At 42.5% G+C, this 24231-nt stretch overlaps 1 protein-coding gene across 4 annotated transcripts in view; it reads left to right on the forward strand.

Annotated features, from left to right (window-relative positions):
* The first annotated feature begins 342 nt into the window (after positions 1–342).
* sfmbt2 (Scm like with four mbt domains 2) overlaps positions 343–24231 on the forward strand; it is a 201338-nt gene continuing 177449 nt past the window's right edge. Inside the window, exons 1-4 of one of the 4 annotated variants that reach the window (XM_078235924.1) lie at positions 431–460; positions 2020–2081; positions 13812–13991; positions 21162–21256. In XM_078235924.1, coding sequence (XP_078092050.1) covers positions 13847–13991; positions 21162–21256 — 240 coding nt within the window. In that variant the 5' untranslated portion in view covers positions 431–460; positions 2020–2081; positions 13812–13846. Of the gene's footprint in view, positions 461–1441; positions 1496–1950; positions 2082–13811; positions 13992–21161; positions 21257–24231 lie in introns of those variants that run through there. The other 3 variants (XM_078235921.1, XM_078235923.1, XM_078235922.1) reach the window with 3 other exon arrangements.

Genomic DNA, 24231 nt, shown 5'->3' on the forward strand with positions numbered 1-24231 from the left:
TACAGACCCAGAAAAAAAACGTGTCAATTTCACATCAGATGACTTGAAATAGATGTGGCCACCCGGACAATGATGTCAATCAGAAAATTATGAATGGTTTTGGTGTTTTCTCTCTGTTTTTTTTCTTAAGAGACAAGAGGAAAAACAAAAAAGGGGAAAAAAAGTTGGGAGAGCATCCCAAAGAATTGATTTGATAATTGGCTGAGGATTAGTGTCTCTCTTTCACCACCCCTCCCCATCTCACAACCCATCAACAACCACCCCCCCACCCCAAAAAATAAAAAAAATGTGCAACTGCTAGAAAAGGTCAGAAGGAGTTGGCAGGAAAATAATTGGTAACGCATGCGCGCCGGGAGGATGCCATATTGGAATGAAAAAGCTACAAGAGAAATCTCCAGCTCTAAAGTGGTCACCGTGGGGGCAACACTCTCAGTGCGGCCAGGAAATAAACTTGCTGCCGGTAAGTTAGCCGGCCGCCGCCACTCCCTTTTGGCCGGCCGCCCCCAGGCTGCCTGGAAGCCGTTCCCTTTTCTAACCCATCGCCGGGGCTGCGGGATCTTGTTTTTTTTCCGCTCATGATCTCTGAAGCTTGTGTTCCCCCCCTCTCTCTCTCTTCTATATTTTGTTTCGTTGCAAAAATTATCTATATAAAAAGAAAGAGGACGTTGCAGACAGAGCAAGTTGTGCAAAGTGTCTCCTCTCTCTCTATTAACTCGAATGTATTTTTGTTACTTATTCAACACGCGGGGGAAATTATATATATTTAAACACACGCACACACACACATATATATCCCTCGCACTGTTTTTGGGGAACCAATTATTCTCCAAATTGCCACTCGACTTTTTCCTTATTGTATTTATTTATTTTGTAAACCAGCCATGTATTCTCCCCCCCCCCTTTTCTCTCCCCCCTCCCCCTTTTCTCTCCCCCCCTCCCCCTTTCATTTCTGCTTCTCTGAAAAATCTTCCTGACCTCCTTTCAATTTTATTAAACTGACTTACCTTTGCGGTGCTTTCTCAGTGTGTAACCTCGCTACATAGCTGTAATAACACACAAATATTTTGTATCCCCCCCTCCTCTGCGCTGTTCTCTCTCTCTCTCTCTCTCCCCTTCTCTCTTCCCTTTTAATTTTTTTTTCTCTTTTTTTTCTTTGCGCTGGGTGTTTTTTTGGCAGTATTTCCCAAGCAAGTTACGTAACTGCCTGTATAAATATTGGACAACCTTGCCAGTTTCAACATGGCGGGGAAGGTGGGTTTTTCTCTCTCTCTCGCCTCTCTTCCCTAAAGTGAGGCTTTTCTTTTTCACGGGAAAAAACGAAACCGTCTGGCCAGCCGACTCCCCTCCAGCGTGTTTTGGTGCAGAGTGGGGTCCTCTAGTCAATGAAATGGTCATTTAAGACCTCAATGCCCTGGCGAAGTTTTTTCCCCCTGAAGACTTGTTTTTTCTCTTGTCTCTGAACTGTAGAGAACTCAAGCTGTCGAAACACCAAGAGGTACGTTTCTGTATTGAGGGGACCCTGTTACCCCCCTCTTAATGCCACCAAATTAGAACGAATAACGTTTGGGGAAGGGGGGAAAAACTAGCATTGCCTAATTTACCCCCCCCCCCCACCTCCATAAAATCCTACCCAAAAGTCTATTGTCGATGATAATTGCAGAGCGAGAGCGAGAGAGAGAAGAAATCGCGATGCAAATTAGGGACATCGATCGTGTATCGCATTACTAATTTGCGCTTTATTTTTTGCTTTTGAACCACTTGTTGGCGTTCTAGATGGCATCTCATAATGGAACTGTATCTGTGTACAGTATGCAAACCGTAGGGGTGGTGCAGGGGAGAGAGAGGAAACGGGAGGTTTGCAGAGAGGCGGTGTGTCAGACTTTTTAGTGTCACATTTACTTTGGGGCAAGTGTGGGAGGGAAGGAGGGGTGGAGGAGGATACAGTTAGTGGAGTTTCAGACCAACAGAGAGAGAGAAAAGACTTCCTGATTTTTCTCTCTCTCTCACTCTTGTACACAGAGAGCTTTAATCGTTGGAACCAGGTGGAATGCAGTAATGGTCAGAGGGTACTTGCTATAGTGGTGAGAATTTAACTTAGCGTCTATTTTTAATTAGTGCTTTTTTGTTATTGGAAATCTTTTGCAATGAATGAATGAATAAATAATGCCGACTCTTGAGAAATAGCGAGGGGAAGGGGCGGGGGATTCAAGTCACAATGCCTTAGAAAATAAGATCTTTAACAGATCTGAATGGTGTTGCACATTTTTTTTACCCTTGTTTTCAGATGAGGTTAGAATTTTAACAGGCGGAGAATTTAACCCTTCCTCCCCCTGGGGACTGGATCTGTTTGATGCAAATAAGGTCCATTTTTAGCTTTGCGGAAGGAATCAGTAAGCTGCTATTCTGTCAAGCGCGCATGGCAGGCACTTTGATCAGATACGTTGTGGGATTCCGGGCGTTTGCACGTCGCTGTGTCTTGTGTGTGTGTGTGTGTGTGTGCGTGCGTGTTTAAAGCAATTGTTCTTAATCTTGGCTCCAGGGCTATAATTGTAAATCAAGATGTAACCCTTGTCCCTGATATAGAAAGAGGTTCGGTGTCTCTAGCGGCAAATGATCGCTGTTTGGCGCCATATGGACAACGCTAAGCTGGGGAATGTGTAGCTCTTGTCACTACCTCGATCTTCCACATGGTCCTAAAGCTCGCCTGGCTTTTATAATAAAGAACCCCAGCACTTAAAGGGAACGATATTCGGGGAAGCAGCGCCGAGGTTAAGTTGTATCGGTGAGTTGCCACTAATGTTTCCTTTTCTCGCTGTGACCACCACAGGTAGCTATTTGGTACCTCGCCACTTCGAATCATTGCGGTATCATTTATGTACAGTCATGTGGTGATGGACAATGTACAACTGGTTGGCCCATTAACTGGTGCCCCTTTTTTTTTCAAAAGTTAGCTTTATTTTTTAGGTTGCAAATCGTGACACTTATCAGAGGCAACGTGGAAAGTGGATGGTTTATCAGATGCAGCACCTGTCTGCAGGTGATGTTGCAGTATTGTTTCAGCAGTGTGAGATGGGATAGTGGAACACACATTGTTCCACTTGATCAACGTTTAGGAATGTCACTGGTTCATGTTGTTATTAAAATACTGTCCTGCCACACACACTTTCCAGTTTGAAACACAACCTAACAGGTCAACTGGGCAGAGACTGACAGTTTAAAGTTTGTTTATTATTGTCGTACGAAGAACGGTTGAGGACTCAGGGTCTGTATTCGTGGGAGTTTAGAAGGATGAGGGGGGATCTTATTGAAACTTACAGGCTGCTGCGAGGCCTGGATAGAGTGGACGTGGAGAGGATGTTTCCACTAGTAGGAAAAACTAGAACCAGAGGGCACAACCTCAGGCTAAAGGGACAATCCTTTAAAACAGAGATGAGGAGGAATTTCTTCAGCCAGAGAGTGGTGAAGCTGTGGAACTCTTTGCCGCAGGAGGCTGTGGAGGCCAGGTCATTGAGTGTCTTTAAGACAGAGATAGATAGGTTCTTGATTAATAAGGGGGTCAGGGGTTATGGGGAAAAGACAGGAGAATGGGGGTGAGAAAAAAATCAGCCATGATTGAATGGCGGAGCAGACTCGATGGGCCGAGTGGCCTAATTCTGCTCCTATGTCTTATGGCTAGTCACAAGTAAGACTTACATTAACACTGACACTGCAATGAAGTTACTGTGAAATGCCCCTAGTCGCCACACTCCGGCACCTGTTCGGGTCAATGCACCTAACCAGCACGTCTTTCAGACTGCGGGTGGAAACCGGAGCACCCGGAGGAAACCTACGCAGACACGGGGAGAACATGCAAACTCCACACAGACAGTGACCTAAGCTGGGAATCGAACCCGGGTCCCGGCGCTGTGAAGCAACAGTGCTAACCACCATGCCACCGTGCAGCCAGTAGTAATGAAATTCACTTCTAACCTTTATTCTGGAAGGCCCCATGTATTTATCTGAGATCTGACAATCTCCTGAATCCGCTGGAGTACAGATGATGATAAAAGAAAAACAGTTTAACACAAATACAGGCTCATGTTCATTATCTCCAGTTACTGTTGCTGATGTTGCTGGGGTTTAAAAGTTAGTTAGTCATTTCGACCGGCCTAATTTTTGAAACGGTTCCTGAACATTATAAAGAATCGCTTGCTACTTACAGAATCCGAGTTTATGATTTAAAAAGTTAGCCTCACGCTGTATTTAGCATTCTCTGCTGTTTATGCTGACCCTTTTGGAAGTGGATACGTTAATGGAAATATTCCATGATGAGCTCAAAGGCTTGATCACTCTTGAAGGACCAGCTGTTTTTTTCCCCCCCTCCAGCCATTCAGTCTCACATGCTGGTGTGTTCCTAGGTCTTATATATCCACGTGGATCTTTCCACAGCCCTTGATGATGGTACGGGATGACAGTGAAGCACGAGGAAGAATTACCGGAACTTTAAACCCCATAGTAGACTGAGTATTAGCGGATCTCAGATCCTGTTTTGTTATCGTTTTAAAACCATTTACCCTTTTGAGGCCTAAAAGTCCTCAAGATATCTCACTCATTTGTAAGCCTGTTCCTCGTATTGTTCGATTCCGGAGTCATTTAGAGTACAGTTGAATTTGAAAATATGTAGAGTCATAGAGATTTACAGCATGGAAACATTCAGCCCAACTTGTCCAGGCCACCCTTTTTTTTTAAACCACTAAGCTAGTCCCAATTGCCCGCATTTGGCCCATATCCCTCTATATCCATCTTACCCATGAAACTGTCCAAACACTTTTTAAAAGACAAAATTGTATCCACCTCTACCACTACTTCTGGCAGCTCGTTCCAGACACTCACCACCCTCTGTGTGAAAAAATTGCCCCTCTGGACTCTTTTGTATCTCTCCCCTCTCACCTTAAACCTATGCCCTCTAGTTTTAGACTCCCCTACCTTTGGGAAAAGATGTCGGCTTTCTAGCTGATCTATGCCCCTCATTATTTTATAGACCTCTACGCTCCAGAGAAAAAAGTCCCAGTCTATCCAGCCTCTCCTTATAACTCAAACCATTAAAGCAGTGAGTTAATAGTAGTGGAGCTCTGTTGGAAGAATTTAAGAGCCACATCTTTATAGAGTCAGTACAGTGAGTGGATATTTCCCATCTTGATGGGAGAAGCTGTTGCATATCCGTATTGAATCCCAGCCTCTCCATCTATGGAATTATACTCGGGGAAATTGATTTGGTCTATTATAAAATATCGGAACACACTCGAGCGCAGAACCATGGAAATGCGACTTTTCTCAGTTCGCATTTGTTGTGATAGATTTGTGAATGGTGGGAAGTTGGTGGCCTACGAAGAGAAATGCGCAGTTGGACAACAAGGAAGAAATGTTGACTAAGTGGGGGTATTTTATCTTTGGGGTTCCTTTGATGATGTATTAGTGTATAACTGTGGATAGTGTGGGATTACCTGATAGTCTCACTTGTTTTCTCTCGAAACAATTCACTTTAAATCGCCAAATATGAGAAGGCATAGAATCCACTGCTGGGCTAATGACAGCTATCTTGGAAACTATGTGGACTTTAAAGTATTTCAGAAATAGCTCCACCCATTAGTTTGCTGAACTCTGGGTCGTAATTTGTAAGAGCTAGATTGTGTGAAGATTGAACATGAGTAGAGAAGCTGGTTATCCTCCATTCACTAAAATAACAGAAATACTAACATATCAGCCACTTGGGTAAAAGTTGATTTATTATTTGAGTTCTCTGTGGACCAGATATTGCAAATTAAACGTGGCGTATATAACATGATCCAAGGGTCTGTCTCCTTACTCCCGACGAAACTAAGGCGAGCGCTCTGCAAGTATAAATGGAAGAGCTAAATATATAAAGTATATATAGTTGCAATGAATGCCTCAATGTCCTGTTAAAATTACTTGTGTGCTTGAAGGGAATGCTGATTAAGTAACGTTTGTGTGCATTACTTGATTGAATTGATTTTTGATTGATCCTTTTTTGTTGCCTGGAGTAACTGCTGAAAAGTTAAGACAAAACTCAAGGAACTCTGCACATCAATGCATTATGTAACGCGATTACAGCATAATGTAATGTTGTTTGCTGTACCTGGGGTAGTAACATCTTTAGTTAAGGCCGTAAATATAGCCCAATCCATCCAAACCAGCCTCCCATCCATTGACTCTGTCTACACTTCCCGCTGCCTCGGCAAAGAAGCCAGCATAATTAAGGACCCCACGCATCCCGGACATTCTGTCTTTCACCTTCTTCCTTCGGGAAAAAGATATAAAAGTCTGAGGTCACGTACCAACTGACTGAAGAACAGCTTCTTCCCTGCTGCTGTCAGACTTTTGAATGGACTTACCTTGCATTAAGTTGATCTTTCTCTACAGCCTAGCTATGACTATAACACTACATTCTGCACTTTCTAGTTTCCTTCTCTATGAACGGTAGGTTTTGTCTGTATAGCGCACAAGAAACAATACTTTTCACTATGTTAATAATAATAAATCAAATCAAAATCAAGTTTATAAGCAGTATCATGCCACCAATGGTTATAGTCAGGTTTTTACTTTGATGCTTGTGGCATGTTCTTGCACACAATGCTTGAAAGATGCTGCACTCACGTGTGTCACTGAGGGGCTGAAGTGATAATTGCAATTGGAACACATCTATAGAAGGAACGCAAAGTGTGGCCCGATGTGATAATTTAACATCAAAGTCTCACAATCCAACAAGTATCCTGCTATGAAATACATCTATAAAATAAATCTGCCCGAAACTCGCAGGGGAAAGCCCACGACCAGTATAAATGTGATGAGTACACAGGAAATGGTTTGGTCTGGTCTGGTCTTCAAAGGTACAGTCGCTGATACTGCATCATTTATAGGGATGATGGCTAGGACCATATTAAAGTTTATTTATTAGTGTCACAAGAAGCCTTACATTAACGTTGCAATGAAGTTACTGTGAAGCTCCCCTTTTGCATAAATAGGACATTGCAATGATTTATTATGTAGGTGCAGCAGGCTGTGAAGAAGGCAAATGGCATGTTGGCCTTCATTGCAAGAGGTTTTGAGTACAGGAGCAGAGATGTGTTGTTGCAGTTATACAATGCCTTGGTGAGGCCATACCTAGAATATTGTGTGCAGTTTTGGTCTCCTTTTCTGAGAAAGGATGTTCTTGCTCTCAAGGGAGTGCAGCGAAAGTTTACCAGTCTGATTCCGGAGACTGATGTATGAGGAGAGATTGACTAGATTAGGATTGTTTCTGCTGGAGTTCAGACGAATAAGGGGGAATCTCATAGAGACTTATAAAATTCTAACAGGACTAGACAAGGGTAGATGCAGGAGGATATTCCTGATGGTGGGGGAGTCCAGAACCTGGGGACACAGTCTGAGGATTCAGGGTAGACCATTTAGGACTGAGATGAGGAGACATTTCTTCACCCAAAGAGTGGTGAGCCTGTGGAATTCATTACCGCAGGAAGTAGTTGATGCCAATACATTGGATGTATTCAACAGGCAGCTGGATATAGCACTTGGGGCGAATGGGATCAAAGCTTATTGGGAGAAAGCAGGATTAGGCTTTCGAGCTGGATGATCACCCATGATCGTGATGAATGGTGGAGCAGGCTCGAAGGGCCAAATGGCCTCTTCCTGTTCCTATCCTCTATGTTTCTATGTAATGAGCATTGCTCATGTCTCCATTCCCTCCACTTTCCCCCGTTATGGAATCATTTTGCACATTATGCATGGATAGGGGCCCTTTAAATGATGATGCCCCACCAAATGCAATGATGCAGGAAGGCATGTTGTCACATGTATTGGGATGCAGTGAAAAGTATTGCTTCTTATGAGCGTTACACACAAAAACATACCGTTCATAGAGTACATAGTGGAGAAGGATGGGGTGCTGAATATGTAATGTTGGTTAATTTATCTGCCAGGGATTTCTTTGAAATAGGTGGCCTGGGATGTTTGTGGCCACCTGAGAGAGCAGACAAACTTTCAGGTCAATGTCTCATCCAAAGGATCACACTTCTGACTGACAGTGTGTCGCACTCCCTCAGTACTGCATTGGGGTGTGAACCATGAATTTTGCACTTGAGACCTGGAGTGGGATTATGGCGTCGTAACCTTCTGCCTCAAGTGAGAGTGCTACCAACTAAGCCACAGCTGAAGGAGGAGGTTATTCGACTCAGTCTCCAGTTTATCCATATCGCTGTGATACCTGGTCCCTGTAACCATTCCAGCAAATCTCTTCTGTGCGTTCTTCAATTCCTGCCTGTCCTTCCTAATCATGGTGCCCAGAATTGGGTACAGACTTGCAGTTCAGTATAACCTCCGTTAACCCCCTTTTATTGGGGGAATTCATAACTTTTAAGTAGGATGAGGGGTGAGTTAGGAGTCAATTTCTTGTTGTCATGTTGCTGCTATAAAACCATTTGAAAGCTACAGATACAGCAAAAGATGGTCTGTATTCAGGTTCCATCAGTAGAAATAATGATTTGAAGAATAAGTTGTGGCAGATTCTGAAGCTTTTTTTAAAAACTGATTTGTTTTGAAGTTAATGAGGTGTTATTTGCCAGTAGCAAATATTCAAGCTGAGTTACTTGTATGTTATTAATCAGGAGTGATTGTAGAACCTTTTTGTGTAGAAGGACGCCATTCGGCCTGTTGTGCCTGTGTTGGCTCTTTGGAAGTGCAGTTGTACTTACTCCCACATTCCACGTTTTGTCCATAATCATGGTAGGTTCTCCCAAGTACATAACAATTTAAAATTATTCATGGAATTAGCTTCCACCACCTTTTTTCAGGTAGTGTTCCAAATCTTGACACCTCTCTGAGTGAAAAATATCCTCCTCGGTTTCCTTCTCCATCTCTTGCTGATGATTTTCAATCTATGGCTTCTAATGTTTGAGCCAGTCATCAGAAGAAATATTGTTCTTTATCAAAACGGTTCACTATCTTGAAGAAGCTCTGTTGGAGAGGTTGGGCCTGTTTGCATAGGAGACAAGAAGACCGGGAGGAGATTTCATAGAGATGCTCAAAATCATGAGGGGGCTGGACAGAGTAGATCAGGAGAAACTTCCTGCTCGGAAAAGGATCAAGAATGCGAGGGCACAGATTTTACAGTAGTTTGCAAAATAAGCAAATGCGATGTGAGGAAAAAACCTTTTCAGTTGTTTGAGCTGGAATGCGCTGCCTGGAAGTGCGGTGGAGGCAGGTTCGACTGAAGCATTCAAGAGGGCATTAGATGATTACTTGAGGGCATTAGATGATTCCCTGAATAGAAACGATGTGCCGGGTTAATGGGGAAAAGGCCATGCTGCAGCTGATTAGAGCCAGAGTCCCCCTAACCGCTAAGACAAGTCTCTGTCATGACTTTATGCTCTTTCAATCCAGCTGAGGGGTTTAACCTCCAACCTGCTTGACAAAATGCTGTTCTTTTTTTAATCACTAATGTGTAGCCCTGCCATCATTGTACCGCTGGCCCTGCCTCAGCAACACTTGCCTCCCGTGGTGGGGCTGCTGAAGTTCTAGAGTGGACCCACAGCGTCGAGAGTCCTCCTGCCATTCTTAATGGCAATCTTGAAGGTGACCAATTAGGAGGATGCCCCCAGGTCTTGCTGCTGGCAAATTTGGGCTCAACCCGTATTTGATCCCAATGTCTGGCTCCTGATGCCCCAGGCCAAATCTATGCAAGATTATTTCTAATAATGTTCGAACAGGTAATTTCAGTCAAATGGCAATTGTGGATATCAGCACTTGGTAGGTTGTTGATTTTGTAGTCCATGGATATTTTACTCGTGCTCAAAATATTTAAAAACAAATGGCTATAGTTACGATACTATAGTTAAGAAAGCCCACCAACGCCTCTACTTTCTCAGAAGACTAAGGAAATTTGGCATGTCGGCTACGACTCTCTCCAACTTCTACAGATGCACCATAGAAAGCATTCTTTCTGGTTGTATCACAGCTTGGTATGGCTCCTTCTCTGCCCAAGACCATATGGAACTACAAAAGGTCGTGAATGTAGCCCAATCCATCACGCAAACCAGCCTCCCATCCATTGACTCTGTTTACACTTCCAGCTGCCTCGGAAAAGCAGCCAGCATAATTAAGGACCCCACGCAACCCGGACATTCTCTCTTTCACCTCCTTCCATCGGGAAAAAGATACAAAAGTCTGAGGTCACGTTCCAACCGACTCAAGAATAGCTTCTTCCCTGCTGCCATCAGACTTTTGAATGAACCTACCTTGCACTAAGTTGATCTTTCTCTACACCCTCGCTATGACTGTAACACTACACTCTGCACTCTCTAGTTTCCTTCTCTATGAATGGTATGCTTTGTCTGCATAGCGCGCAAGAAACAATACTTTTCACTATGTTAATACATGTGATAATAATAAATCAAATCAAAATTATTGAGCTTACAGGTTTGTAAACTAAAATTCACTCCTGCAGAATATCAGTATGTATGGAAGGAGTAAGAAGAAAAAAGCATGTTAACTTACTTCCCCATTTGCTAGTTTTCTTTGACTGTTGGGAATAATTTTATCTTATCTAACTTCATTTCTAACTTCTATTGGGATCAAAGGTTATGGGGAGAAAGCAGGATTAGGCTACTGAGTTGGACGATCAGCCATGATGGTGATGAATGGTGGAGCAGGCTCGAAGGGCCGAATGACCTCCTCCTGCTCCTATCTTCTATGTTTCTATTTCTTGTTCATCTTTTGAATATTTCATATGTGCCTCCAATGTAATTAACAATACAGTAGAGCAAATTGAAAGTGGATTTTTTTGAGAAGATATGCAGGAGAGGGCCAGTTTCTGCACTGCCCCCCCCCATCCTTTGTCAAACCTTTTGCTGGAAATCTACAATGATGTATCACAGCTCTCAGTAACGGACGTACTTTGCATTTTCACTGTTTTGCAGTGTCCGCATTGAAATGAGTTAATAAGCACAAAATTGCATGTTGCTCCACTAAACAAAAAGCTTGAGCTTGGCTGCAGTTCACATGATTCATCCAATCATGATTCTGGGCCTTCAGTGAGCAGGTTTTCTGAGACAATAATATGTCAAGGTGTCAGAAATTTGCAAAGGAATTTTTTCTTCCTCCTCCCCTGTATCGCACTCCTACAAAAGCAAAATACCGAGGAAGCTGGAAATCTGAAATAAAAGCAACAAAATGCTGGGAATACTCAGCAGGCCTGACAGTATCTATGGAAAGGAATAGAGTTGACATTTCGGGTTGTGATGACATTTTATTAGAGCGACCATATTTGATGAAAGATCATCTTGACCTGAAAAATTAACTTTCTCTCCACAAATGCCTTATTTGTCCTGACCGTACTCCTTGGAGTTCCATTTGTTATATTAATATCTTTGTGGAGTTGGTTAGTAAGCCCCTGCCTGTTCATGACTTGTTGACAAAAATATGCTGTTTCACTTGGTTGGATTGGCCTTGCAATGTTGTTCTGTTTGTTCCACAGATTGTAAATAATTTTATGAAGACGAGAGTGTGTCGCATCAATTGAAATGAAATAAATACTGGGGAAATCGTTCTTGTGCCATTGCCAACTATTAAATCTGAAAAAACATGTGACCTTGTCCCAGGCCTCTGCTAGTAGTGTTAGGGAGACTGGTGCTACAGTTTTCCTTTCTGTTGTTGTGGAAACACTTTGTGCTATGGACAACTGAGTGCTTTCCCCAGCTAGTCCATATGCAATTGGGAACTTGTGGGGAACCACCAAGCAAATATCTACCCTTAAGTTTCCTCAAAGCAGTATTTCATTATTTTGATTCGGACAATCGACAGATATTTTTATTGGGGCAATAGAAGTTTTAAATTGTATTGATGTGTAGGTCTTCTATTGAAAGATTACTGAGATATATACATGTGAAGAGTCACTGGGAAGGGGATCAGTGTAAACTGTTGAACTTGTAGATTTGTGACAAGGTGCCAATGTTCAGAGAATTCAGATGCCCTGAGTGATTCCAGCTTAAACTGTCCAAAAAAATCATGCCGTGAGATCATGAAACTCCCGTGATTTATAACTAACATCTTGCCTAATGATGGCATTATAACTTTGAAGTCCCTCCATTTATTTTTACTTTAAATGAGGCACATATTGGAGGTCCTAAGCAGAGTTTGACTCTTCCAGGAATTTTTGAGGGATTAGGCAAGGGTTATAGAAACAAAGACCTGGAAACTAGAAGCAGGAGAAGGCCATTCGGCCCTTTGAGCCTGCTCTGCCATTCATTTTGTTCATGGCTGATCATCAAAATCTATATCTTGATCCAGCCTTTCTCCCCCTCATATAATGAATGTTGGTTTAGTTTAGTCTAGTTTATTTATTAGTGTCACAAGTAGGCTTGCGTTAACATTGCAATGAAATCACTGTGAAAATGCCCCAGTCGCCACGCTCCGGCACCTGTTCGGGTATGCTGAGGGAAAATTTAGCATGACCTAACCAGCACATCTTTTGGACTGTGGGAGGAAACCGGAGCATCGGAGGAAATTCACGCAGACACGGGGAGAATCGAACCCGAGACCCTGGCACTGTGAGACAGCAGCGCTAACCACTGTGACATTTATGTGTGATAACTTTCCACATTAGGTTAACAATTCTGAAATTATACTTGGAGTTTATGAAGTAATTATTCATGTGGAGTATAAGAGCGAAGAAGTCCTACAGCAATAGTTTAAAATCTGGGTGAGACCACAGCCGGATCACTATGCAGTTATGGTCTCCTTCTAAAGGAAGGATAGCTGGCCTTGGAGGGAATGCAACAAAGTTTCACGAGGTTGATTCTTCAACTATGAGGAGTGATTGAGTAGACTGGGTATACATTCCCTTAAATTTGGAAGAATGAGATGATCTAGTTGAAGTTATTAGAAGCTTGATAGGATGGAAGGAAGTTTCTCGTGGCTGGGAAGCCGGGAAGGTGTCTCAAAATAAATGTTCTCATGTACTTAGTTGATCCAGAGGGAGTAACACAAACACACGTGTCACAGGTAACATCATTGAGTTACTTCAAGATAAGATGGGTATTGATTCTTATTAATGAAGACAAAGTATTATTAAAATAAAGCGTGCTGAATTGTAGAAAAACTTAGTTGAATACTGAGGCGTACAATATAGATGTAAGGAAATCTCAGCATAATTTCCACAGTGTCAAATTATCCATTTTGATTTCATGGTTTTTTTGACAGTGACTGTGGAGGGACAAGTCAAATCACATAATAATGACAAATCTCTTTTTCTTTTTGTTTTCATTCACATGTAAATGTGTCAGTCTGAACTCTGTTTTTAGCTAACTTCGTGTCAGCTCTGTGCTTTCTTCCTGAGAGAAATTTGTTTTTGATGATTTCACACATTCATTGTGAAGGGTGGTACGCTGTCGGTAATGTACCTGCTGAGGGGTGCAATAAAATTATGCAATCAGAAACGATGGGTGGGATTTTACCGGCACATCCGCCCGAGGTTTGTATGATCCCACCTGAGGCCAATGGAGAATGCCGTTCTCCGAGCCTCGCCCGCCCCCGGAATCAGGGCGGGCATACCGGTAACATTCCAGCCAATGGGTGGGATTTTTGGGCCTTACCTGCTGCTGGGATCAATGGCCTTTGGCTGGTCCATCACATCACTTGCATCCCGGCCAGTGTGTGTTTCAGTGGAGAGACTAAATTTGTGGCTACTTTGCTTTCAACTGCTCTGTTCGGTGTATATAACAGCATTATGTTTTTGTATTAATTTGCCATTTCTTTTACAGGAACCGTTTGAGTGACATGATCTAGACTAGAGGAAATGGTTGAATGTTTCAAACAGGCTTTATTGTCCTTGGAACCAGAAAGCAGAAAACCCTTGATTTCAAGTATGCAAGAACCAACAACTTTGTTTTTAGAGAAGACTCAAAGTTCAGCCAGTTTAAATGGAGAGCAGTATGACTCAGGTATTCATTCAGTGTTAATTAAAAAGCCAATAAAACACTTGGAAGAAAAGGATTTGAATTTGGTTCCCATTTGAATATTTTGTTCAGAATTTTCATAGCTTGTATCTTGTGTTCCTGCGTTGATGATTTGTGTTTGAGGAAATAACAAGCAGTTCGTGGTTGGGGAGGCGGGGGAAAATAGTCAAACATTTAATTTGCAAATATAACATTCCGTGAAGCAAATCTTTCAAAACAAATGACCATCCAAGATATTTCCATGTTGCTCTGTGATTTCATGGTGTTGTCATATGGAGTACTTTTAAAAATTGAAGTCTCTTCCCTTTCCAAATGATGCTGATTGTGTTTTGGAAAAGTGCTCTGAAGTTGGGTGACACGGTGGCACAGTGGTTAGCATTGCTGCCTCGCAGCGCCAGGGTCCCAGGTTCAATTCCGGCCTCGGGTCACTGTCTGTGTGTGGAGTTTGCACGTGCTCCCCGTGTCTGCGTGGGTTTCCTCCTGGGTGCTCCGGTTTCCTCCCACAGTCTAAAGATGTGCGGGTTAGGTTGATTAGCTATGCTAAATTGACCCTAGTTTCAGAGGGATTGGCAGTGTAAATGCGTGGGGTTGTGGGAATAGGGCCTTGGTGGGATTGTGGTCGGTAGAGACTCGATGGGTAGAATGGCCTCCTGCTGTACTGAAGGGATTCTATTCTATAATATATGGCACACATGAGATATACCACTGCAACATAATGAGATTGTGCTTGTCAGCATAGTATTAGTGCCATAGCACACCTCAAGTCTTATGCCACTTAATGTGAGTGTGAGGCTGTGCAGTGATGAGGGGAGTGGAATAAGATGTGGATGTTCTTGGGGAGATTGCACTGATGTGTTAACATTCTGTGCGCACCATTGACTTGATAGGAAAACTAGATCAGCAGGGCTGAAAGAGGAACTTGGGTATGCATTACCGAATTGGGAAGAAGTAATTGAGATAGAAACAAAGATAGGAAATGGGAGAAAGGGTAGAGTAATTTTCATTAAAAAAGCAGTAGGAAGGTCACCTTAAAAAAAGTAGGTAAGAGTAGTAGAATCTAATGTAGTGCCTTATTTAGATAATCTATACAGAAATTTGAATCTAATTTTAATTGACTTTGCATTCTGATTTTCACATTGGTTTTCACTTCATTGTAGTATTTATGTAGCTTAATTCAAATTTTGGTATAGTTTTTAGTTCCAAAAATAACAGCATTATCCACACTAACTTTTATTCAGTAGTGTGCTTGTCTTCATCATAGTCCTGAAGGAGGGTAGTATGGTGGCACAATAGCTAGCACTGCTGCTTCACAGTGCCAGGTATCCAGGTTCAATTCTGGCCTTGGGTGACTGTGGAGTTTGCACGTTCTCCCCCTGTCAGTGTGGGTTTCCTCCGGGTGCTCTGGTTTCCTCCCACGCTCCAAAGATGTGCAGGTTAAGTGTCCAAATATGTACAGATTAGGGGATTAGTGGGGTAAATGTGCAGGGTTATGAGGATAGAGTGGGGTGAATGGGCCTGGATAAGATGCTCTTTCAGAGATTCGGTGTCGTCTCGATGGGCCAAATGGCCTCCTTCTACACTGCAGGGATTCTATGGTTCTGTGAAGAATGGGAGGTGCTACTCAGGTTTCGCATGTTCTTAACAAGAAAGGACCAGAATTCTGATTCTCAGCTGATATGGCAAAGGAATGCATTTTATTTGTCATAACAGGGAACTTTTAACCTGCCAGTATTTCCCACACTTTAATTGAACATTTAAAATCAAAAGACACACGTCCAATACAATGATTTGGAATGGTTTGTTTGAGTATTGGAGCTCAGTGGGCGTCTGTAACTATATTTGAGATGGGGTATATGAAGCTATTGCTTGTGGCTTCAAGACACCATTTTGTATTTGGGCGCATGAGATAGCGTAAATATTTTTAAGGGAGGTAACTGGAATTTCAGCAAAATATGGGTGATAAGGTGGCACAGTGGTTAGCACTGCTGCCTCGCAGTGCCAGGGACCTGGGTTCAATTCCTGGCTTGGGCCACTGTCTGTGTGGAGTTTGCACATTCTCCCAGTGTCTGCGTGGGTTTCCTCCCACAGTCCAAAGATGTGTGGGTTAGGCGGATTGGCTATGCTAAATTCTCCCTCAGTGTCAGGGGGACTACCTAGGGTAAATGCATGGGGTTATGGGGATAGGGCCTGGGTGGGATTGTGGTCGGTGCAGACTCGATGGGCTGAATGGCACTGCACTGCAGGATTCTATGATATTGTTGAAGTTCATTAGCAGAGGGGTTGGTTTCTTAGCTGACAGGCGATTTTTACAAGGCGAGGAATTGGATATGAGGCATTGAGATTCGCTTTGGACACTTTTTTTGTCTTGTCAAGTTGAAGTGACCAGCCTGTGTCAAGCTGAAAAATGTTAATACAGACTGTCAATCTGCTGATAAAGGCATGATAAAAGAGTCAGCTGACCTTCAAGTCGGTGCCATTATCTGCCTTATGATACAAAAAGAATTTGGGCCTACTCAGTAGGTTTAAAGCCCTGATTTTTAAGGGGATTGGGCTGATTCAATGTGCGTGAGCTCCAGAACTGTATTTGTAATTTGTGGTGATGTGAATATCTAGGATAAAGTACAGAATAACTGACATAGAGTTCCACATTTAACTACGCATGATTTGTATACTAGTACGAAACATATACACAAAATAATGGGTAGTATTTTATGATATGAAGTAGTAAGACATGAATTTGGTCAAAATAATTAATCTCGACTCGAATTATTGGAATCCAAGGAGCACTAAAATCTATGTGGCCCAAGTGGAATATTTTGGGTAGTAATAATGCAACTATCAGTGTTCCTCTGAAACTGACAGCAACTGCTGGAGTTTGCACGTTTATTTAATGCAGAAATCTATAAGTTGATGTCAGTTATTTTGTGGTCCCTCACAGACTGAACTGTTGATGTCCCTGTAGACTACAGTCAAGTAGAAATCACTGAACTGGCAATAACTTGCCCTTGTATGCTCTCAGAGCAGCTTCGGGACTGACTGCCTTTAAGAAGAAAAGGCTGACTGCATGACATGCTACTTGGCCCCCTTCTGAGAGCGCAGTCGGCCAGCGGCATGTGATCCTCTCGGACCAACCTTACAATGCAGTAAACAAAGAGGCAGCATCAATTCTGAATGCTGTTTACCTCCACTTCGACGTGCGTGGCCACGTCGCAAATTGTAACTCCGCCAGTGGGAGAGACTAGAACTCGAGGTGCACAACCTCGGAGTGAAGGGACGTTCCTTTTAAAACTGAGATGAGGAGGAATTTCTTCAGTCAGAGGGTGGTGAATCTGTGCAACTCATTGCCACAGAGGGCTGTGGAGGCCAGGTCATTGAGTGTCTTTAAGACAGAGATAGATAGGTTCTTGATCAATAAGGGGATCAAGGGTTATGGGGAGAAGGCAGGAAAATAAGGATAACACCATAAGACATAGGAGCAGAATTAGGCCACTCGGCCCATCGAGTCTGCTCCACCATTCAAATCATGGCTGACATTTTTCTCATCCCCACAAAGTTCTCTTTTATTGAACTTCCTTGTTACATGATGAGAATCATATCAGCCATGATTGAATGGCAGAGCAGACTCAATGGGCCGAATGGCCTAATTCTGCTCCTATATCTTATGGTCTTACTATTTCCCTCCACTCCCACTCCAGTTCCATCGTTCTTATCTTATTGGTTCACTCTAGGAATTGGAATTCTGAAAGAACAGTTTTATTTGGTTGATGTTAATTGTGTGATATTGAAGGCAAGTTGCTATTGAGTATTAGTTTACCTGTTTTACGAACTACACTTTGTTGTAGGGTGCGGGTCAATATATTTTAGTTGACTAGCTCTCTGAGAGTGTGAGCTGACAGAGGTGCAGTGAGGGAAATGGAACACTCGACACATGAATGAACAAGGCAACCAACAGTACTTCACCTGAACCAATCAGATTGAGAAACAAGCAGCAAGAGGTTTAGGCCAGAATTTTACCGGCACGCCCGCCCCGAGGCTCGTAAGCCTGTGTCGGCCTCGGGCGGGATCTTAGGAGCCTCGGGCGGGCGAGGTGGTAAAATTCCAGCGCCGGTGTCAAATCGGGCACAGAGAAAGAAATAGAGAGGGGGGGGGAAATAGACGAGAGAGAAGAAAAGAGTAAAAAAAAATAGAAAATCACCATTTTAGAAAAACTTTAAGAAATACTGAAAGAATGAGACTCCACACTTTCAATAGTTAATATTTAACGGAAGATGTTGGGTAGTAATTAACAATGATCACCTCACTAAAGTGATATTTGTAGTGACAACTTAATTTTTTGTGGTGATTTTTAAGTTCATATCTACAGTGCAAATCCAGCAACTTCATACCATGTAATGTAGATCAATGGTGAGACAGACAGTGAGGTGGTATTTACACCAAGTTAATGGTGGCAACTATCAAGTTTCCTAGGGTGGAAGAGTCAATTACTAGGGGGCATAGGTTTCAGGTGCGAGGGGCAAGTTTTAAAGGAGATGTTCGAGGCAAGTTTTTTTTTTACACAGAGGGTGGTGGGTGCCTGGAACTCGCTGCCGGGGGGAGGTAGTGGAAGCAGATACAATAGTGACTTTTAAGGGCCGTCTTGACAAATACATGAATAGGATGGGAATAGAGGGATATGGTCCCCGGAAGGGTAGGGAGTTTTAGTTCAGTCGGGCAGGCTTGGAGGGCTGAACGGCCTCTTCCTGTGCTGTAATTGTCTTTGTTCTATACAGCAGTTTTTGGATATTGACATTTAACCACACGCTTGCACTGGAAGCACCATTAACCGTGTCATTATTGACAACATCAGACCCATCATCCGGGGTGCTTTCTTTTATGTTTTCCAGAGTTATAGTCAAAAGAAAAATTAGTTTCCATGTAGTTACGAACACAAGAGTAATTGCAGTGAAAGAGAAATTAGGATCATATCACTACCGTTATGAATAATATTTCAGATATTCTTGATGAAGGGCTTAATAAGCAAAGAAGGAGCTTGTAACTTGGCACACGTTGGGATACCGCATTACGTTAAAGGTGTCACATAAATACGATTTGCTATAATAAAAAAAAGTAAGGTTTATTTATTAATCACAAGTAGGCTTACATTCACACTGCAATGAAGGTACTTTGAAAAATCCCCTCGTCGCCACACTCCGGCGCCTGTTCGGGTACACTGAGGGAGAATTTAGCATGGGCCAATGCATGCTAAATTGTCCCTCAGTGTACCCGAACAGGCGCCAGAGTGTGGCGACTAGGGGATTTTTCAAAATGCATCTAACCCGCACGTCTTTGGATTGTGGGAGAAGACCAGAGCACCCGGAGGAAACCCACGCAGACACAGGGAGAATGTGCAGACTCCAGACAGACAGTGGCCCGATGCTGGAATTGAGCCCGGGTCCCTGGCGCTGTGAGGCAGCAGTGCTAGCCACTGTGCCACCGCATAATAAGAGAATTTCATGCCAAGATTTTTCAGTGGTAATGGTGGTGAAGCTGTCAGTCTTCCTTGTCATTTGGAAGTTCCTACATGCGGAGATTAATGGGGGGAATCCATAAATTGCTGTCAGTGCTACTGCACTTCTCCAGTGGTGCAGCGTTCAGGACCCTTGGGTTGCAATCAATAGGAAATTTTCAAACTGATGGAGAGCGTCTTGGTGTTTGTCTCATTGTAAAATCCTTCACATATTTACATCTTGTTGAATGTGTGCTGGCACTTTTAACAGACGGGATACTAAATTCATAATCACTGTTAAACTTCAACAAGGGTCCTGAAAAACCTTTTATGTGGAATGCCAAAATATTCCATTTTGATAAAATCCACAATTTTAATTTTTCGCATTTCGTTCATCTTTGTTAGTTTCATTTTTAACCCTGTCGTTTATTTTGCTATCTGAAAATTGACACGTATTCAGAGCTTTTTGACTTCCTGGTTTGCTGTGTTTGACGACTTCAGTGTGATTCACTGCTTACCTTGTTTACTGACATCACTGGAGCTGACGTTTGGAGTTCCCCATTTATTTGGCGTGAGATTTAATCTGCCTTCAGGAAAAGAGAACTTGCACTGCTGAGATCACTCGATCTTTGTGTGCAGTTTTCTTCAAGGTCGGCTCTGAGCATTGAGCTTTGCTTTGCTCTGATCACAAATCCCAGACGTGGAGATGCCGGCGTTGGACTGGGATAAACACAGTAAGAGTTTCAACAAATCCCAGGCCATTAGAGTCCGATACAAGGAAAGGTCATTCTACCACCACATTTGCCTGTTCCAGCATGACATATAATTGTGTTTTAAGTGATACCTTGCTTGGTAGATTATTTCAACGTTTAACCGTTTAATTTAATGAGGTCCTTTTTCAATTGTAAAAAAATGCAAGCTTTTCTCAAGATCCTTCCCCGTAACTCATATCTTCCTTGCATTTGCATTCAGTTTAGTAAAGTTTTTTTTTCTGCACTGCAATGCTCTGTCTTATAAGCATCAGTATCATTTTTGCTGACCTTTGCACTTGTCCTAGGGTTCCTGCTACCTAAAAAGAGGGCAAAGCAAGAAACGATTGCAATTCGTGAAAATTGTATTCTTTAAAATAATGAAAATGTTTAATATCTTCATAACTAGCTGGCCCCCAAATTTGTGTCAAATATGGTTCATCAGGTGTTGCCCATAAGGTAGAAAATGTAATTACGTAAACATCGAAATAATCTACCAAAAATAAAGTAAAAGGTAAGGCAAAAATGAGGTAAAATATTTTATCATTTAAAATACAGGTACTTCAGGGGTGGTACACTGGTTAGCACTGCTGCCTCACAGCACCAGGGACCCCGGTTCAATTCCTGGCTTGGGTTGGGTCACTGTCTGTGAGGAGTCTGCATGTTCTCCCCACATGGGGTTTCCTCCGGGTGCTCCGGTTTCCTCCCACAGTCCGAAAGACGTGCTGGTTAGGTGCTTTGGCCGTGCTAAATTCTCCCTTAGTGTACTCAAACGGGTGCCGGAGTGTGGCGACTCGGGGATTTTCGCAGTAACTTCATTGTAGTGTTAATGTAAGCTTACTTGTGACACTAATACTTCAATTTTAAACCATGAAGTAAGATAAATGAAGATGCTAAACTTCTCTATTTCTGTTTCAACAGATGTAGGCTCTGGGGGCGAGGATGTTGACTTCAACTGGGATGACTATCTTGAAGAGACTGGTGCTAGTCCTGCACCACACAACTCATTCAAACATGTATGTATTATCAACTCTTGAATATAATGAAATTAATGCCCGATTATAAATTTACCTCAGCATCTGTATTACCTAGTTTAAGAACTATCCATTTGAGATCATTGTGAAGTATTTAATAATATGTTATGCTATGGTATGTGTTTATCTTTATATGGAGTAGCAGGAGTGACTCAAATATGTTTTAAATCAAAACATAGCTTAATGCTTTCTTTATGCTGTAAAGTAATTAAAAGTGCATACAACCTTATTTATGGTTTCATGACCAAAGGTTAGTGTTGAGTCTACATTTTAGTTTTCTAGTAATCTACTGGAAAAGACAACATCCAACCTGTAGTACTAATGTACAGTCAGATATTATGATATCACCTCCATGCAGGTACTCTCCCACCTACATCTGCCCTGACTGCACGTTGCATAACTCTAGTTAAGAAAGCCCACCAATGCCTCTACTTTCTCAGAAGACTAAGGAAATTTGGCATGTCAGCTACGACTCTCACCAACTTTTACAGGTGCACCATTGAAAGCATTCTTTCTGGTTGTATCACAGCTTGGTATGGCTCCTGCTCTGCCCAAGACCGCAAAAAACTACAAAAGGTCGTGAATGTAGCCCAGTCCATCATGCAAACCAGCTTCCCATCCACTGACTCGGTCTACACTTTCCGCTGCCTCGGCAAAGCAGCCAGCATAATTAAGGACCCCACACACCCCAGACATTCTCTCTTTCACCTCCTTCCGTTGGGAAAAAGATTCAAAAGTCTGAGGTCACGTACCAACTGACACAGGAGCAGCTTCTTCCCTGCTGCCGTCAGACTTTTGAATGGGCTTACCTTGCATTAAGTTGATCTCTCTCTACACCCGAGCTATGACTGTAACACTACATTCTGCACTCTCTCCTTTCCTTCTCTATGAACATCTGTATGGCGCGCAAGAAACAATACTTTTCACTGTATGTTAATACACGTGACAGTAATAAATCAAATCACTTCATGACTATAAACCGCTGCTAACTTGTTTATTAAAGGCACTGCTGTGATATAGCTGGCAAATTGCTGATAGTGAGCTCAAGGTAGCCTTTGGGTTCTGCTGATAATTGTGCAAGATTCAGTCTTGTGTGTTACGGCATCAGAACCACTTAATTGAATGAATGACTGCCTTTGAGCATACCATCACCGATCAATTGAGCTATATTTAGTAAGTGACACTTAAGGTAATGTGTACATCCTACTAATCAAAAATTTGGCAATAGCAAAACTGACAGTTGAGTAAACTAAATTTATGTCGTCTTGTGTTATTGTTTTGTACTATGAGGTGTTTTTCTGTGTCATTTTTGTACCATTAAAATGGGGAATAAAATTAAACCAAAAATAGAACGCCATGCAAAGGAAAACCACTGCACCAAAGTATTATGTTTTTCCTCAAGTCTTTTGTCAAATACGTTTCACGTCTTTTTCTGGTTTGTCGGAAACTTTCCATTTGGGTGTATGGGTGCAAAATAAATTATTTAATTGTCATGGACACCAGGGGCAGGATTTTGGGATCAAATGAGGATCGTCACCTCGCAATTGTATGGGAAAGAGTCACCTGGCTGATTCTCCCTGACCAATTAGTGGCCAGGATCACTGTCCAATTAAGGACGGCATGCAGACTTTTGAAGTTGGAGGGCCAATAGGAGGCCTTCAGCAATTAAAAAGCTGCAGGTCTGAGAGAGTGCTGGTTACAGCTGCAACTTGCTGTAAAACATTCCAATATAATGCATCACTTCTTATAATGGAGGTAAGAACTTTAAAATTAGACAGAGTAAGCAATGCTCCCCACATCAGTGCCGTGTGTTGTTTGCAATGAAAAGTAAGTTCTAAGAGTAAACCTAAACATTTTTACAGTATTCAGAGCACTGGAGGATGAGGTGGTGTCAGAATATCAAGTGCCAGTCGGTGTTAACTTGGTTATCCTCAAAGTTGTCCTCCTATCCAGGAGAAAGCAGCCCGCTTGATCAGCAACCCATACACCACCTTGTACTATCAGTGTGCTCAAACTGCAAAATGCACTGCAAACACTCAGAGTCAAAGGTTTACAGCATGGAAACAGGCCCTTCGGCCCAACTTGTCCATGCTGTCCTTTTTTTATAAACCACTAAGCTAGCCCCAATTGCCCGCATTTATCCTTCTAAAACCCATGTCACTGTCTAAATACTTTTTAAAAGACAAAATTGTATCCGCCTCTACTACTACCTCTGGCAGCTTGTTCCAGACATTCCCCACCCTCTGTGTGGGGAAACAAATTACCCCTCTGGACTCTTTAGTATCTCTCCCCTCTCACCTTAAACCTATGCCCTCTAGTTTTAGACTCCCCTACCTTTGGGAAAAGATGTTGACTATCTAGCTGATCTGTGCCCCTCATTAATTTATGAACCTCTATAAGATCACCCCTCAGCCTCCTACGCTCCAGGGAAAAAAGTCCCAGTCTGTTCAGTCTCTCCTTCTAACTCAAACCATCAAGTCCCAGTAGCATCCGAGTAAATCTTTTCTGCACACTTTCCAGTTTAATAATATCCTTTCTATAATAGGGTGACCAGAACTGTACACAGTACACTCGCCAAGCTTTCTTCGATAACCCCTCCCAATTTCGCACCATACCACATCATAACATCCTGATTTGGGACTATATCACTGTTCCTCATTATCACTGGATCAATGTCCTGGAACTTGCTTCCTAATAGCAGTGCGGGTGCACCTGCATCAAATAGACTGAAGCAGTTCAAGAAGGCAGCTTACCACCACCTTTGTGTCAAGTGCAATTGGGATTGGGTAATAAATAATGACCTTGCCAACAATAGTCACATTTCATTAAAGAATAAAAACAAAGTAGCAAAGGTTCAGTTTTACTCTTTCCAGAGTTGTTTTGAAAGTTGATTTTAAAAATATCTGGTCTGTTTCACGCTCAAACGTACTTTCACATTTTCTGGAACTACAGATTTT

Source organism: Mustelus asterias, chromosome 19, assembly GCF_964213995.1.
Source record: "Mustelus asterias chromosome 19, sMusAst1.hap1.1, whole genome shotgun sequence".
NCBI classification, from domain to species: domain Eukaryota; kingdom Metazoa; phylum Chordata; class Chondrichthyes; order Carcharhiniformes; family Triakidae; genus Mustelus; species Mustelus asterias.